Source organism: Astatotilapia calliptera, chromosome 6, assembly GCF_900246225.1.
Source record: "Astatotilapia calliptera chromosome 6, fAstCal1.2, whole genome shotgun sequence".
Taxonomy (NCBI): domain Eukaryota; kingdom Metazoa; phylum Chordata; class Actinopteri; order Cichliformes; family Cichlidae; genus Astatotilapia; species Astatotilapia calliptera.
In genome coordinates this window covers 1,634,505-1,652,174 of record NC_039307.1, presented here as the reverse complement: position 1 = coordinate 1,652,174, position 17,670 = coordinate 1,634,505, and the positions used below count along the sequence as shown (strand labels likewise).

Below are 17,670 nucleotides of genomic sequence, written 5' to 3'. Positions count from 1 at the left end.
GACTGTTCTCTCTGCTCAGGTCAGGAAAGCGATTCCGCTCCCTGAAGACCAACACAGAGAGACTGAGGAGGAGCTTCTTCCCGCAGGCGATACGGTCTCTCAATCACACCACCACACAGTACTGACCCACACATATGGTTCTTACACACACACTGGACTTTCTGGACTTTGGTTTTGCACAACACTGGTCACTATATTCTTCATTTCCGGTTAATACTTGTACAGCTGCTGTTATTGTGTATATATTTATTTATATTTCTTCATACATTCTTATATAGTTCTATATTGTGTATTTTGTTGTACAGTTATTTTATTTTCAACTTTAATTTATATATTTTGTCTTATTCTTCCCAGTTAAATTTACCCTTCATTCTAATTTGTGTTGTACAGTTATTTCATTTTTAACCTTAATTTATATTTTATTCCTTCCTAGTTAAATTTACCCTTTTTAATTTTTCATATTTATTTCCTATCTTATTCATAGCCTTTTCCTTTTTTTGTTTTCTTTAGGTCACGAGCAGTTGTCCAAGCATTTCACTACATATCGTACTGTGTATGACTGTGTACGTGACAAATAAAAATTTGAATTTGAATTTGAATTTGAATTACTCGAAGCTTTTCAACACAGTCCTCTCTGGTGACATCTGGTGGCCAAAAATATGAAGAGCAGCTTGAATCCACAAAATAAAACCGCTTCATTAAGATTGCTCACTCTACAGAGTGGAGTTCTGTCTGATATTGGGCCGCCGTTGTGTTGCTTTGAACGTGTATTTTTTGGTGGTTAAAAAAATGTGGTTTATTTGTTTAATAAATAATTTTGACCAGTAAACTCTCCTTGTTTAAATATGCACCATGGTGTGGTCTTTCTTTGCTTGTGTCTTCTTGATGTTGGTAAACACAATAATTGAAAAATACCACATTACATATAACATACATATAATAATGTACAACACATTATGGAGTATGCTTCTGCTGTGAGGTCCTGCCTCCATGCACTTATGCAATTAACTGCTAGACGGGTATATTTATAAATAATATTATATTAGGGACATTTCCCCAGACATATCTTTCATCTGGGGGTATAATTGATTCTGAAATGGAAAGGGAAAATGCTTATGAACTTGCAAATGAAAAACATGATGCATTTAAAGTAGCCCTTTTTCATTTTTATTTAAGAAGAGAACTTGTTCCACTGTGCGATGACTGAACCTGTTCCTTTTCGTGGCGATAATTTCTCCTGCCTTAAGGAAAATCCCTTCACATGGAACAGAGGAGGCTGGAGCGCACAGAAACTGGTAGAGATGCAGTTGTACAGTCTACCTGGGCCACACAAACTATCAGCTAAAGAGAATAAATAAATTCAATTGCTGCACATTTGGCAGACTAACATTTTCAGATTAATTAAACAATAAAATATATATTTTTACAACATTACATGTAAAGAGTCAAGTGGAAGTTTTTCTAAAGTTATTTAATGATATTTATATTATGGAAGCAGATTTTTTGACATTTTATCTTTTTCCCGTTTTTAGATATAATAAACACGCACAAAACAAAAGCAAACGGCCAGAACACAAAGCTGGAAAACCCACCCGATTGACAAAAATCAACTCAAAATTCTCCCACACAACAGAACCTCCTTTATTCCTCGCTGGCTCCAAATCTCTCAGTGGAATGATCAGTGGTTCGCTATCTGTCACCACCAAACACTCTACAAATCCCGCAAATGATTCACTTCCTTTTAAACCATTGAATCAGACACCGAAGCAGTTAGGCTCTAAATGAAGCTCCGGACGTCACTGATCATGTGACTCTGGCCAAACGAATCAAGCTTCGACACAGTGCTTCTGAAGCAGTGTGTTGATTTTTTTGACACACGCACCGGAGCTTCAGTTTCAAGCGGACCATCACTACCTAACAGTATATAACGTGTACGAGCGTCTCTTTGTGTCATACTATTTTTATTCGGCTACATTTTTATTGCTTTATCTGGATGATGTTTGTATTTGTAAAGTCTTTTTGGAATATTGTTTAAAAATGTGTTATTAGTAAAGTTCTCTATAATAAAGTAAACAGTGACCGTTACTGTAAGACTGAGAGGCTGTACCAGGATAAAGAGACGTTTAGTTAGCTGATCTTTATAAACTATGTTTCTGGTGCTAATACATAACTTTTCAGGGCAAACTGAGTAACTCACACATTTTCTATTCTGTACCACTGACCCTGTCTGCTGCTGCAAACACAGCTGTGTTAGCTTCTCTGGTGCTTTTGATGCCTTCATGTCTTACAAATCTTTAAATATATTTTGGAATTTATGTGTTTTTTTTTTTTATCCTCTTTTTTAACATGTATTTTTGAATTCTGTTGTATTATGGGATCGATACGCCTTCAATAAACTTCCATTATAATCAATGATCAGTGACTAATTCTTTATAAAGTCTTTTTATGAATCAGTCTGCACCGAGGCTGCATTTAAAAACAGCTTCAGTGTAACAATGTAACAGCAAAGTGAACGCTGAAAATTCCCCCTGGAAATGTATCAGTGACATCATGAGCATTCTGTGAAATTCATGAATATAAAATATCAGGTTTTTACAGCTTATAGAAGCCAAAGATTTCAGCCAGTTCTGCTCCAGTCACATGTGTAAAGATAACACATTCATCGTTTTAGTATAAAATGCTGTCAAAGGTCAGACATTAGCGTATTGTTATAAAACCATCATAAAACATTAAAGTGTTTGTCTGCTCGCAATATGGCAGCCTCGCCTCTGTCAGTCTGCCCCAGGGCAGCTGTGGCTACAGCTGTAGCTGCCTCCACCAGTGTGTGAATGTGAGAGTGAATGAATAGTGGCGTTGTAAAGCGCTTTGAGGGTCTTGAAAAGCGCTATATAAATCCAATCCATTATTATTATTATTATTATTATTATTATTATTATTGTTATTATTGTTATTATTGCTCTTGCTTTAGTTTGTAACCTCTTTTTCTTTTCAAGAGAGTGTGAGAGTGCAGACGTAACTACATAAGTTCCTGACTCTGTGTGTGTGTGTGTGTGTGTTCATTCATTTCATTCTCAACTACAGTGACAACAGCGCCACCTTGTGCCCAACCAGCAGAGCACAGTAAAGTTCTTCTACTGCCCAGTTTTAATGTGTTTTACTCTAAATATGTCTTGTGTTTCTTTCTGCTTCTGTTTCATTATATACGTGATGCAACTGTTGTACTTTGTACTCCATATATTTTATTTCGTTTTTCATGTTTTATCATCATAAGTACTCAAACTAATCCGGTTCAAAGTTATTTCAGTGAGCTTAAAGAATTTAAAAAGATAAATCTAGATGTAAAACCACATTTGAATAAACTGAAGTTAAAAAGAAAGATAAAGATAAAAGTTAAAAAGAGATTAAACTTTATTATGAATTTACAGGAAACCTTTAGTCTTTGTATGTTTACACTGAGGAGTGTGTTGTAATATCTATTCTCATTCCTCGTTTTAATAAGAATCAAACTTTGACGTCACTTCTGTGCTCTACAGCTTTTTTAAAAATGTAAACTTTATTTTTCACACACTCGCTTACAGAGGTGCAAAAACAAGGAAGTAGGATAGATTGGGTCAGCTGTGCAGTCTCTCCCAATCACAGCAGAGAGTGCTGTGTGGGAGAGAGGTGTGGAGTGACAGCAGCTGAGTGCAAAGGTGAGCTTGTTATATTTGTATATGGAAACAGCTGCTTTAAGTGTATTAAAGAGAAATCAGCACACAGACTCATGCGTGTGTCTGCTGTGTCATCTTTGCTGTTTCAGCTGTTATTGGACACAACCTGCAAACATGTCTGTGATAAAAACGAGTGAACATAGTCTCTGTTTGGGGAAGTAAAAGGTTTTTCATTTCCTCTGGTTTGGTGACGGGGACACAATCTTTTTATGTTCGTGGCCTCTCAAATCAAAATCAAATCAAATCAAAATGTATTTATATAGCACAGATTAAAACAACAATGTTGACCATAGTGCTTCACAGTCAGTAAAAGCATGAAACTCTAAGTAAGGCTGTCTCTGTGCTGTGGCGAGGTTTAAAACCAGACTGAAACCTTTCATTGATACCATTTGCATCTAAAAAGGCCTGAAGTTGTGACGTGGATCTGTCACAGACTGAATCTGGCAGGAAGTCATTTCAGGTCAGCCAGGAGCTTTTTAAAGATTTACGCTTTGTTTTTAAATCAGTTTTATCACAAGAGGAAGTTTGTAATTTCCTGCGTGTGGTCAGACACAATCCGGTCACTCAGCATGTTTTCTCAGTATCTCTCAAATCTAAGTATGTTCCACATTACAGAAGTCCTCATATAACAAAGCAGCAGCTCTGTGATTGTAACAGTGTTTAAATTCCTCCTCTCGGTCCTGCTGCAATGAGCCACAGGCTGGATTATCTGCAGGTATCAAAATGTATAATAATAATAGATTGGATTTATATAGCGCTTTTCAAGGCACCCAAAGCGCTTTACAATGCCACTATTCATTCACTCTCACATTCACACACTGGTGGAGGCAGCTACAGTTGTAGCCACAGCTGCCCTGGGACAGACTGACAGAAGCGAGGCTGCCATATCGCACCATCGGCCCCTCTGGCCAACACCGGTAGGCAAGTAGGGTAAAGTGTCTTGCCCAAGGACACAACGACCAGGACAGAGAGCCCGGGGATCGAACCGGCGACCTTCCGGTTACAGATGCGATTCCCAACCCCCTGAGCCACGGTCGCCCACAATAAACTTATGTAGCTGGAGAACTAGCTACTGTTCTTATTTTAAAGAACATTTTAAAGCCTTTTAACACAAATTTGAATTAAATATTGTAAATATTATACGAGGCCAATGTTGTGACGTGTAAAACCTCACTGAGGATGAAAGAGCCAAATTATGTGGACATTTTTGCATCTACTTTATTGTGTTTTATTAGATTATACTCGATGGTTTGGGCCCCAAGAAGACTAGCAGCCGCTATTGTGGAAGCTAATGGGCTTCCTTATATATAAGTAAATCAATCAATCAGTGGTCACTGCTGTGGTCCCTGTGAAATGCATTTGAACGTGCATTGTGGAGGCGTGCACAGTGAGTAGCTCATAATGACAACATAAAACCAGTACTATATAAATGAAGCAGGTGTGCCTGCAGGCAGGTGTCTGCTGTGTAGATTCTGGAAGGGTTGATGGCGACCTTTGACAGGCACCCAAGTTTAGTTTCGGATGTTCGACTGGGTTTAAGTCAGGGTCTCTGAGCTCCGCAGCACTCTATCATTTCAATGATAGAGTGAAGAATTACAACCAGTGGTTAGAATGAATAATGAGTGATGATTTCATCCCTTTGCTTCTTTTCCTTCGCTCTAGCCTAAAAGTGAAGTTTACACCTTCAACACCTCCAGCTGCATCAATAAGTTTGTCCTCCATTTCTAAATGTCTGTTTGTGTCGAGAGAATCTGATGTGATTAGTTTTCATGACGCAGCACGAATAGTACAGTTTAACTTATGTAAACATGGATTCATCTGTATTCACTATGCGCTCAGGAAGCTTCACTTTGTTTAGTGCTGAAGCTCCTTTGGGGCCGAAGCTTCAGCCCGGTCGGAGGTCTGAGAGCTGCGAGAAAAGTTCTCTTTACAGGATCTTTGTTCTTTTGTCCTTTCAGCTGTTGGTCAGTTGTGGTTCTCTGCTGTGGTAGGTGCTGTCAGCTGTGGGACGTTATATAAACGGACGTATTGCTTCTTAAATCACGTTCAGTTGATTGAATTCACCACAAGTGGACCAACACATGTAGAAATGTCTTTAAGATGATTCAGATAAACTGTATTAGGCCTGTGAGCTAAATGTCAAGTGTCACAACAGAAGCCATGGATGGTTTTTTTATGACACTTTGACCTGATAGTTGTTGGTGTTGCTTTGGTTCCTCCTGCACCTCTGAAGCCCACGACCAGTGTTGGCAGAGTTACTTGAAAAAAGTAATTACTTACTAATTACTGATTACTTCTCCCAAAAAAATCCTGTTACTTTACTGATTACTTATTTTACTTATTTTTTTTAAAGTAATTAGTTACTTAGTTACTTCGTTTTCAAAAGCATGATACACAACCTGAATATGTAAAGCAACAGACCTTTTAGCCCAATTCTATTTGTATGCATAATCTATCAAATAAAATCTTATCAAATGGAAATCCTCTTTTTAAAACTGTTTCATTAGTTTAAATCTTTTAATTTTATGCAAAATTTTATGCAAATAAATAAATGACATGCAACAGTCTTTGACTTGAAAAAATTGTTGAACATTTAAACCTATTTCCTGCATATAAAATAAAATGTTTTGTGTTTACACTCACTCTGTACAGCAATAAATAAATAAAATCAAAGATTCAGCAGCACTGAGTCCTGTCGCTTTTAAATCTATTTTTCATTTCAATTCACTTCAGTTTTTTTTATACAGCACCAAATCACAACAACAGTCGGCTCAAGGTGCTTTATATTGTACAGTAGAGCCTACAATAATACATACAGAGAAAAACCCAACAATCATATGACCCCCTATGAGCAGCACTTTGGCGACAGTGGGAAGGAAAAACTCCCTTTTTTTTTTTTTTTTTTTTTTTTTTCTAAATGACATCAGAAACAGCAGTATGCGACATTACGTGATGGCAGAGCTTCAGTTCATCCTTTGTCATTTTTTTTTTTTTTTTTTTTTTTTTAATAAATAAATATTAAATTTTTAAATATTAAAAAAGGAAAAACTCCCTTTTAACAGGAAGAAACCTCCAGCAGAACCAGGCTCAGGGAGGGGCGGGGCCATCTGCTGCCACCAGACCAGAGATGAGTGCACTGTCAGAGGCCATAAGAAGATCATTTGTAACCTTCACTAAAGCTGTTTCTGTGCTGTGCTGAGCTCTGAAACCTGACTGAAACTCTTCAAATAAGCCATTCCTCTGCAGATGAGGAAAGGCTTATTTGAAGAGTTTCACCTGTTTATCAGGAGTGGGGCGGGTGGAGGTTTGTCCACAGCGGTCGTGTCAGTGGGGGGATCCGGGGGTTTCTCTGTGAATGTCACATTCCCATGGCAGCGTGCTCGCTGCTCGCTCAGATTGGAAGTTTAATTTTCGCTGTAGAAAGAAGTTTTCTTCCCACACAGAGTGTAGAGCGGACACTGATGTTTTTGTCACTTTTTATGGACTAAAACTTAAAGTAATGTGATTACTTCCAGGCTTTAAACGCTGCATGGTCGTACTCTCTCACCATATTATCCATTGTTGATCTGCACACGTCTGTTGCTGCCAGTGGCGTCGCACACTTGTACATTATTGTCATGAGACACTCTCACAATCAAAATCACAGTTTAGTAACGCAGCGTGCTTATAGGAGAGTAACAGTAATCTAATTACTTTTTGCAATAGTAATCTCTAATGTTACTCATTACTTGTAACTCTTTACTGCCCATCTCTGCCCACAAACATCACTTTTGTGTTGCAGTGTGATGATGGAGATGACTGCATTCACTCCAATCCACAAAGTCCTGAATTGCTCCTCTGTACTCCTCCTCTTGTCTAATGATTAAGCCAACTGTTACATCCTCCTGAAATATTCTAGGATGTATTTGTCACCTAAATGGTTCCTTGTAGCACCGCTGTGAGTCTCAGGATTGTGTCAGAGACACTCATGCATGTGTTGAATGTAGAACTCTGTCAGTGCGCCGCAGGGAGGCTGTGGCTACAATGTAGCTGCCATCACCAGTGTGTGCCATTTACCATTTAACTAACTATGGAGGGAAAAGAAGTTTAAAGAAGTAAAGGCTGACTGATACGATTACACTGTGGTGCTCCAGGAAGTACATTTTATTTTCTCCTTGCTTTCAGGTTTTATATTCATTTTAGGATCCCAGAGACAAAAGGACAAGAGGAGACAGGAGCAGAAAGAAGTGTGGAGGAGACAGAGCTGCAAACATGGAGCAGGATAAAGTCGTGGAGAGTGTTAAACAAAAGCTTAAAGAGCATCTCCAGGAAAAGTTTACCTGGATAAATGAGGGCACATCAGATAATCGGTCTCGATTTAACAGCGTCTACACAAAACTCTACGTCACTCAGCAGGTTCAGGATTTTGGTTCCAGACCACATGAGATTCTTGATCACTTTAATGTCCCACATCAGCAGTCATCGTTTTCACAGGTGAACAATAAACAGATCGATTTCTTAAATATCTTTAAACCAGGAAGAATTCAACAACAACCAACAAGAGACAAGACAGTCCAAAGAGTGATGACGAAAGGCATCGCTGGCATTGGAAAGACGATTGCTGTCCAAAACTTTGCTCTAAGCTGGGCAGAAGGAAAATCTAACCAGCACATTGATTTCATCTTTGTGCTCCCCTTTAGAGAGCTGAACATGCTCAGAGATGCCGACTACAGTCTGCTGCAGCTTCTCCTTCACTTCTACCCTGAAATAAAACCCCTAGAAGCTACACAACAGCTTGTTCACAAGCAAGTGCTGTTCATCTTTGATGGTTTGGATGAAAGCAGATTTCCACTGGACTTTGATGGAGCTGTGAGAATAAGTGAAATAGATCGAAGATCAACAGTCGATGTGCTGCTGACCAACCTCATCCAAGGCAACCTGCTGCCTCGCGCTCTGCTCTGGGTAACATCCAGACCTGCAGCTGCCAGTCAGATACCTTCTAAATACATTGACCAGATGACAGAAGTCCAAGGTTTCACTGAGCAACAAAAAGAGTCATACTTTAGGAAGAGATTCAGCACTGCTAATCAGGCAGAAGAAATCCTGTCTCGTCTTAGAGGAATGATCAGCTTCTATTTCATGGGCCATATCCCAGTGTTTTGCTGGATCATCGCTGAGGTGTTTAGGAAAGGATGGAGTGATGAGAGGAGCCGCGGCATCACAACGATGACAGAGCTGTACATTTATTACTTACTAATTCAAACACAAAGAACGAGACAGAAATATGCAGGGAAAAGCTCCAAGAAGAGGTCCAAACAGAAGAAGTCTCAAGCCCAGAACTCTGCCATGCTTTTAAACTTGTCCAAGTTGGCATTTGAACAGCTGCAGAAAGGAAACATCATATTCTATGAAGAGGACCTCACAGAAAGTGGCATCGATGTTGATGAAGCATCAGTGTTTTGTGGATTTTGCTCAGAGATTCTTAAGGAAGAACGAGGCCTGTACAAGAAGAAGATGTTCAGCTTTGTGCATTTAAGCTTTCAGGAGTTTCTTGCAGCTCTCTACATGCACCACTGCATCCTGACGGACAACTTCAGTACTTTGAAGTCTTTCCTGGGTGTCGACCCAACAGATCTGAGCTTTCTGGATTTGCAGAAAAAGGTTGTGGATAAAGCCTTGCAAAGTGAGAAAGGTCAGTTAGATCTGTTTCTGTGTTTCTTCCTTGGATTTTCTCTGGAGTCCAATCAAACAGTGCTGCAGGGTTTACTGCCACAGGTAAAGAGCAGCTCGGACACCACCGAAGAGATGAAGGGATACCTGAAGAATTTCCATGTCAAAGACATCCCACGAGAGAGGTACATGAACCTTTTCCTCTGCAAGTTTGAGCTGAAGGAAGAGAGATTTCAGGATGACATCAGAATGTATCTGGATTCAGGAGCGAGACTCTCGACCATCGACTGTGCAGTACTGTCGACCGTGATGCAGATATCAGGGGAAGTGCTTGAGGAACTTGATCTGACAAATTCTGTCACACCGATTATTGGGACTGAGAAACTTATCCAGCAAATGAAGAACTGCAAGAAGGCTGTGTAAGTAGTTCACATGATATTTAAAATAAAATATTCAATATGTTTAAACTGTCCTGAGTTCAGTTCCACCATCAGGGGTCTTTCTGTGTGGAGTTTGCATGTTCTCCGCGTGTTTGCGTGGGTTCTCTGTGGGTACCCCGGCTTCCTCCCACAGTCTGAAGACATGCAGTTAGTGGGACTAATGGGAAAAATCTAAATTGGTGTGAATGGTTGTCTTTCTCTGTGTGGTAGCCCTGTGGCAGACTGGCGACCTGTCCAGGGTCCACCCCGCCTCTTGCCCTAAGACAGCTGGGATTGGCTCCAGCGCCCAGTGCCCCTGGAAGAGAGACGATGGATGTTTGAATTTATTTCCATCAAACAGCCAAAACTAAGAGATCACATTAGCTTTGTGTCAAATGCAATCTTGCTGGTTTTGCAACAACTCTCTCTGACAAATTTCCAAACTTCCAGAAACACATTATTGCTCAGTGTTGCTTCTACTGTTTGGCTCAACGTTTTATTGATTAAATCTCACAGTTAATGTCATGTACAAAGATTTGAACCATCCAACTTGGTTTGATTTGTAGTCCATCAACATTTTATGTAAATATTAAACAGTCAAGGACTGTGTCAAAAATAAAGGAAACAAAAACATTGGAAAAATTATTTCAAATATTTGTGGAATTTTCAAGCAAACTTGTGACACCACAAAGAGTGAAACAGAAATGATGCTGATGGAAGCTCTGTTAGATTTAAAGTAGAAATACATCAGGTGTGATACACATAAAACCACATTGTAGTACTTTCTATGATTATCTGGGATTTTTATATTTATTTATTTGTTTGCAAATAAACCAATAACTGTAGGTGAATAAGTATTTGTGCTTTTCTTCTGATTCTGCAGACTCATGAACGATCAGTTAAGCAAAGGCTGCTTCGACGTGCTCCTGTCTGTTCTTCAGTCAGCGGACTCTTGTTTAACAGAGCTCAGCCTGGTGTATTTTTCTAACGTCAGTGATGGTTTTCCTTCTGATCTCTTTGCTGGACTGGAAGGTCCTGACTGTAAACTGGAGACACTGAGGTCAGTTTAAACTGTTTCTGCAGGTTAAAACTTCTTTAGTGAAATTCTTTCAAAATCTGAAATCTTTATGTAACTACAGTCATGTATCATACGAGGACTAAACTACGGTAAATGACCTCAGTACATCTAAACAGTCGTCTCTACATTATTTCTAACTGGTGTGTGTTTCGCACAGGTTATCTGGGTTTTCTCTAGACTGTAGCGACTGTCACAGACTGGTTTCTGTCCTTCGATCAGACCCGTCACCTCTGACGGCACTTCATTTGATTAACTGCTTATGCAGTTATTCAGAGGATTACAGTGGATATTGTACAAATGACGTGAAGACCACTGGAAACCGTGGAGATTTCAGTGATGAGTCACACCTGCTGACTGTGATTCCTTCTGCTTTGATTGGTCCAGTCTGTAAACTGGAGCGGTTCAGGTACCTGCAGTTAGTGCAAGGATCATCTTTCATTTTCTCTCTGCAGGTTATGATGTGCAGATGTTTTGCTTTGTTTGCAGCATGCCTGGTTGTTTCCTGAAAAATAACTGCTGGCAGGTGTTTGCCTCCGTTCTCAGCTCTAACTCCCAGCTGAGAGAGCTTGACCTCAGCCGCAACGACCTGAAGGATCTAGGTGTGCAGCTGCTGTCTGTTGGACTTGGGAGTTTAAACTGTAGCCTGGAAACACTGAGGTACTGATGGCAGCTCGAGCTCCATGGAGTCCAAATACTCTGCAACATGTGTGGTAACGGTGAAGAGTAGCAAAGCCTTTTGCTTTAGTAAGAGCCATTTTCTCTCCAGGCTGTCATGTTGTGGAATCACAGAGGACGGTTGTGTCTCTCTGGCCTCAGCTCTGAAGTCCAACCCCTCCCACCTGAGAGAGCTGGACCTGAGCTACAACCATCCAGGCGTGTCAGGAGTGAAACTGCTGTTGGAGCGACTGGAAGACCCAGAATGTAGACTGGAAACGCTCAAGTCGGTACACTGTGTAGTATATACAGGTTAAATATAGCTCCCTAAACTACGTTTTTTCTAATATGTGGGTGGTTATCCAGAAAATGTTGCTGTATAACTAGAACTGCTTAACCAGCTGATTGCAGACCTTCATCGACTCTCTTGGTTGTGTTCAACAGTCTGTGGACTGATTTCTGTATCAGGGACTCGAGACTAGTTTGACCCCAACATAGCACCATATGGGGGTCCTCTTTGGTCCAGCGGCTTGTCTCAGTGCTTCTCTGATAAGTTCAAAACTAAGGTGAACATGTTGAACAACAGTCCAGTGTGACCTGACTTCAGTCGCTGTTACCTCTGCAGCTATGAAGTTAAGTGACGTTACACTCAGTTAACCTGGGCTGTAGTAAGGAGCGAGGAGATTGTAGCAGGTCCTGGTGTCCCCGTCAGCAGACCAGGCTGAGATTTACTTTATGTGAAACATTTTAAAACATGTGATCATGTTCCAAAGATTTTCTGTTTACATTCACATCACACGTTCATGCTTTAAAGTTCACGTCTCTTTATTTGCTCCAAAGCTGAGACCTTTCTGCTCTTCTGCCTCAGTGTGGACCACAATGAAGAGCACTGGGTCGACCCACAGCTTCTGAACAAGTGTAAGTGTCACTGAGTTTCTCTGTAACATCGACTGAGCTGAAGCTTAACTCACTGCATCTCTTTCACAGATGCCTGTGATCTCACATTCGACCCCAACACTGTGAATAAACAGCTGCTTCTGTCTCAGTGCAACAAGAGCGTGAGCTACACTCATGAACAGCAGTCGTATCCTGATCATCCAGAGAGATTTGACCAAACCAGTCAGGTGCTGTGTCGAGAGGCTCTGACTGGGCGCTGCTACTGGGAGGTGGACTGGGAAGCGTTTGTGAATATTGGTGTTGCATATAAGAGCCTGCCGAGGAAGGGACACTGGGACACAGAAATTGACCGTAGTGACAGAAGCTGGTGTTTCAGCATCACCTCGGTGAAGGGTTACTCCTTCCGACACAACCTTAAGGAAACCTTTATACAGGTCCCTCACGTTGACATCCAAGCCTTCCTGGTCACTCCAAAGAGACTGGGACTGTTTCTGGACTGGCCAGCCGGCACTCTGTCCTTCTACTTGGTGTCTGACGACACAAAAACTCTCATTCATACCTTCCACACCACGTTCAGCGAGCCTCTCTACCCAGCATTCACAGTTCGTTTAGGATCCTCTTTGACCCTGTGCAGGGTGGTGAAGATGGAAACTGTGAGTATTCTCGGTGCTCTCATGGTGTCACAAGTTTGTGTGACTGGAGAAAATATTTTACTTGCCTTCTCTGGATTTTTAGACTCGTTCAAGCTTCACACCTGAGATGAGCAAAGGAAGAACAGGCATTTCATACAGGTACGACACGCAAGCCTCGATGTGCCCACTCTACACTTTAAACTTGGATACAGAGCGCAGTCAAAGAAAAGCATTAACAAAATGTGTGATGGTCAGATTGTGCTGGTCTTAAAGTGTGTTCAGACTCACTGTAGACCCTGTCAACGTGCCCTCAGTTGCAAAAGGTTCAGTCTTGCTTTCAGTGCTTATTAAATATTTTCAGAGCTTTACCTTCCCACCAGACCTGTAGTGAAAATGTATGATTTTATATTTATTTATGCTTCATGGTTTACCAATGTCTTACTAACAGTATCCCGACCCCGCCCTCAAAGAGCTGATGAACAGCTGAAACAGGAAACACTAGTTAATGTTGCTGCACAGTAGAAGTTTATCATCTCATCCATGTGGTGGCAGGTGTATCTACTCATAGTAAAGACGCCGGTTTGCTTGTTGTATGCATTAAGTGAATTGGTATAGCATTCACTCTCATGTTTGTCCTGACCACACACTTACATGCTGTTCTGATCACACAGCTGAAAGTTCCTCCTGCGTTCTTCTGTGTTTGTTGTTTAACGCTGGCAGTTTTCAATCCCTGTTATCTGGAAATGTCCTCTTATTCCCAGGTTAACCCTTGTGTGGTGTTCATATTTTTGTTACTCAGCCAGTGTTCATGGGTCTGGTGGACCCGCTAGAGTTTTGGCTTTCCAAATTAACACTATCAAACAATTTTATGTTAAATTACTCAACAGATGTTTACTTCATCCCAATTACAAGACATATGAACAGCAAACATGGTTAATTTTTTCCCTTTACCTTTGTTAGATCTTATTTATGAATTAATGTGCTTCTCGTTTTTTTTTTTGTTTTTTTTTTTATCAAATGTTATAAAACAATCAGTTATAATCAAGTGGAGTGAGTGGAAAGACACAACACATTTACACGTGAAGCAATATGTTTCACAACTAAATGGGATCAGCTGCTCATCAATGGTGACATTAGGCCCAGGGATGTAAAACAGGGGGAGGTGGTGCACACACTTATCACACACTGTCCTGATGGCAGCTAGCTTGTCTCTCTGCCGTCGAGCTGGTCTGTCGTCTCTGTTATCAAAACGGATAATCCTGGAAATTTTGTGGAAGTTTTCCAGAGACATTGATGCACGGAAAAGTTCTTGTCGGTTTCTGCATCCCACAGGGATTCTGTCGATTCCCCTTTGGACCTGAAAACTCCTGCAAGGATAAGATGAATTTGGTCCATCTCCTTCCACCTCTCTCCAAAAACACACCGTCCTTCTAGATTACTGCAATCCAGAATAATTTTCTGGATGGAATCTGGGATGAAAAGCTCAAATGAAGACTTGATGTCCTGCACATGAGTAACTTCAGCCGTGTTGGCCCTGGCTTATCACAGTAACAGCTCTGCAGGGTGGCTCATTTCTTGGGCAAGAAGACCATTCAATGTCACCAGTTATTGACATCCATATTTCTTCACTTGCTGTCTGGTGGGCTTGTTCTGGTCCTGGAGCTGGCAGCAGATGGGGTACTCGTCTTCGTTTTGTTACTAAATGGTGCTCAACCTCATCCTCTTCTTCAAAGTCACTGTCAGACTCTGAATTTTCAGAAATGTGAAATATTCTGAAACCTCTTTGTCAACATCATCCGAAGCTCCTCTCTCTTCCAAAATCAATTGGATGGCCCTCGCATAAGATAATCTTTTGCCATCTTGATCAGTTGTGATTAAGAACCACACTGGCAAAGTCTTATTTATAGTATTATGCCCCTAATTTGCAGGTGGGACAGGGTATGAGAAAATAAAATTTGGATACCTCAAGAAAGAGGGTAAAATGTGTGGGAATGTAAGAGCAGACAACAATGTTGCAACTTTGTGCGGAGCAGGAGGGGAAGAAAACACTATCAGCAGCACCAGAAAGGAGGAAGACAAAGTGTGGGAACACAGGACCTGCACTTTCAACACTTTTATTAGACCTGGGTCCAGTGGACCCAAGCACCTTGTATGTAATGTAAATGCGTGGGGGGAGGTACAGTATGACGTCATTGAAAATTAGTTCGGATTTATGTTCTTCACAGAAAATAAGCCAAAGCCAATGAATTTCAGGTTGAAAAAATAATTAATTGTTTAATTTTTCTTTTGAAAAAAACTGAAAACGGGTCTCACAGACCCGAACACCATACAAGGGTTAATAATAACTAATAGGAAGACATTTAGTCACCACCATGACCACACCCAACCTTGTCTGATCTCCACCCAGTCACATGGGTAGCTGCACCTCCCTGAGCTGCTTCTGTCAGCGGCCTTTCCTGTTAAAAGTTATTTCTTCTCATGATCACCAAGAGCATCATTTTATAATTTCAGTTCTGTCACTAAGATTGTAGGGTTTTTACTTCGTAAGCATATTAGAGACGAATAGCTATACAAACAGAAATTAGACTGAATTTAACAGCTACAGCATTGAGCTCCGTATTGAACCGTTCTATGTCGTTCAGGTTCCTGTTTCCCGGTCCAGGGTTGTTCCAGTGTTCTTTGACTGGTCTGGTCTTTGATGTGACTCGTGAGAGTGAGGTCACCTACAAGACTCTGATCTGGGATCCTCTGGTCCTCCAACCAGCGCACAAAGTGGCCGGAGGCCCGCTGTTCGGCATCGAGTGTCCTCAGGACTCTATACGTCAGCTGCACCTCCCACACTGTGAACCTGAGCCGGGTAAGGACGCCACTGAACCACCTGAAGGAGAATTAAACCTGCAGAAAATGCTCTGATTTGCTTTCCATGGAAAGTTTCTGGAGGCTGTTGCAGTGAACGAAGCTGTGTGTTTTCCCAGCACTGGTCTCTGACAGCATCTCTGTGGTCCACATCACGGATGATGGCATGAGCATCATACAGCCTCTGAAGATCACTGAGACTCACGTGGTCGTGGACGTCCCTCACCTCTCCGCCTTTGGCCTCGTCTGGGATCTCGTTGAGCGGTTTTTCAATTACATGACGAAACCCATTCGTGGCCAAGTCCTGCTCTTCCTGAGAAACAGGCCACGCCCCATCCTCAGTGTGATGCTGCTCCCAGGAAACGTCCCTCTGCACGACGTATGACTTTATCATGAAATCATTAAATGGCTTCTGCATGAATAAATCCTCTGATTGTATCTGTATCTGTTTGCTTTGAAGCTCTGAAACTACTCATGCACTAAGAAAATGTTGTGATGTCTCTGAAGGTGAAAGTGCAGCACGCTGCTTCACAGTACATCGAAGCGCCGTCCTTCTGTTATTTCCACAAAGGTCAAAAGTACAGTCTGAGCAGCGCCCCGCACCACTTTAAAATACAGCCTGCAGTGAGTATCAGTCGCTGAGTGTCAGCAGACACTTTGTCCACAAAGCTGTTTTAAATTGTGCGTTTCCATTTCGCTTCAGCGTGCAGAGTTTTTTGAAAATTACGGACCAAATTACCACCCGACCTTTGAGATCATCCTGACAACGAACGCAGAGGAAGTGATGCTGATGGTGCAAGATCCCGAGGAGACACGAGTGTGGGAGCATGACCTTCATCTGCCCGGTGAGCCTTAACTCAGCACAAACTGAAACCTGACAGAGATCCAACCTGCTGTCCTGGTCCGATTCACTGACCTGATTTGTAGAAATGTTGCTCTGAAACGTGCTCACTGTGCTGCTGAACATATTTTTTCAGCTTCATCCTCGGCTGACTCTCCAGGTGGAAGTCCGCTTCAGATGGGGAACAGCGCCTCAGCAGAGAAGCTGCGACTCGCTCGCACAAACTTCGTCGATAAAGTGTCGGATCCGGTTCTGAACAAGCTGCTGGACGAGCTGCAGCACGTCACCGTGCTAACTGATGCTGAGGGCGAAGCGGCCAGAGCCAAACCGAGAGGCGAGAAAGCTCGAGACCTGATCGACATGGTGCGAAAGAAAGGAGCTGAAGCAAGTTCAAAAATGATCGCCGTCTTTTATGCCGTCTTTTATCTGTGCAAAGAGCTCGGCTTACTGTGAAGCACAAATCTGTGATGATCACATGCACGTAGACATGAGGTTCGAGGCAAAAAAGATTTAGCTTCCATGTAAAAGTAGCTAAAAGTTTGTCTTCTCTGTTTCTAATACTTATTTTGGGGAGTTTGAGTCTTTATTGGACACGACGCTCGTCTTCAGCTCGCAGCATCAACACTGAGCATCATCACCTAACTGTGGCTGAGAAATAAAGTCAGCTGCTCACTGACGTCACCAAAGAACCGGCTCCGAGAACAGCACCGACTCCACATAAGGATAGAAACTGGCACTGATGCGGCTTCAGAGCATGGCCTGTGATCAAGTGTGCACTTTTTGCAATAAACTCGATTCCATCATGTTTTTACTTATTTAAATTTGTAATTATTTATATATTTCCGTTTGATTATTTTTATTGAAGTTGAAACTAATACACAAGCTTCCAATAAATAGAACTCCTGGATGTTTTTTGGCTCAATCATTTATTCCA

General features: G+C 41.5%; 1 protein-coding gene across 2 annotated transcripts; it reads left to right on the top strand.

Annotated features, from left to right (window-relative positions):
* Nucleotides 1-3,628: 3,628 nt before the first annotated feature.
* LOC113023542 (NACHT, LRR and PYD domains-containing protein 12-like) lies at nt 3,629-17,647 on the top strand. Of its 2 annotated transcripts, none has more exons than XM_026169624.1 (14): nt 3,629-3,692; nt 7,875-9,778; nt 10,662-10,838; nt 11,014-11,262; nt 11,343-11,513; nt 11,623-11,796; nt 12,379-12,428; nt 12,498-13,060; nt 13,143-13,198; nt 15,682-15,896; nt 16,015-16,274; nt 16,403-16,519; nt 16,599-16,740; nt 16,873-17,647. In XM_026169624.1, exons 2-14 carry the CDS (start codon nt 7,962-7,964, stop codon nt 17,187-17,189), a joined length of 4,308 nt encoding a protein of 1,435 aa, XP_026025409.1. In that variant the 5' UTR covers nt 3,629-3,692; nt 7,875-7,961; the 3' UTR covers nt 17,190-17,647. The 2 variants fall into 2 exon arrangements, with proteins under 2 accessions (XP_026025409.1, XP_026025408.1); XM_026169623.1 differs by having other exon boundaries at nt 11,623-11,822; nt 12,351-12,428.
* Nucleotides 17,648-17,670: the final 23 nt, after the last annotated feature.

Coding starts and splice junctions, on each gene's coding strand:
- LOC113023542 (XM_026169623.1), top strand. CDS start 7,962: ATGGAGCAGGATAAAGTCGTGGAGAGTGTTAAACAAAAGCTTAAAGAG. Junction 11,514..11,622: donor TGTAGCCTGGAAACACTGAG/GTACTGATGGCA, acceptor TTTTCTCTCCAG/GCTGTCATGTTGTGGAATCA. Junction 13,061..13,142: donor GGGTGGTGAAGATGGAAACT/GTGAGTATTCTC, acceptor CTGGATTTTTAG/ACTCGTTCAAGCTTCACACC.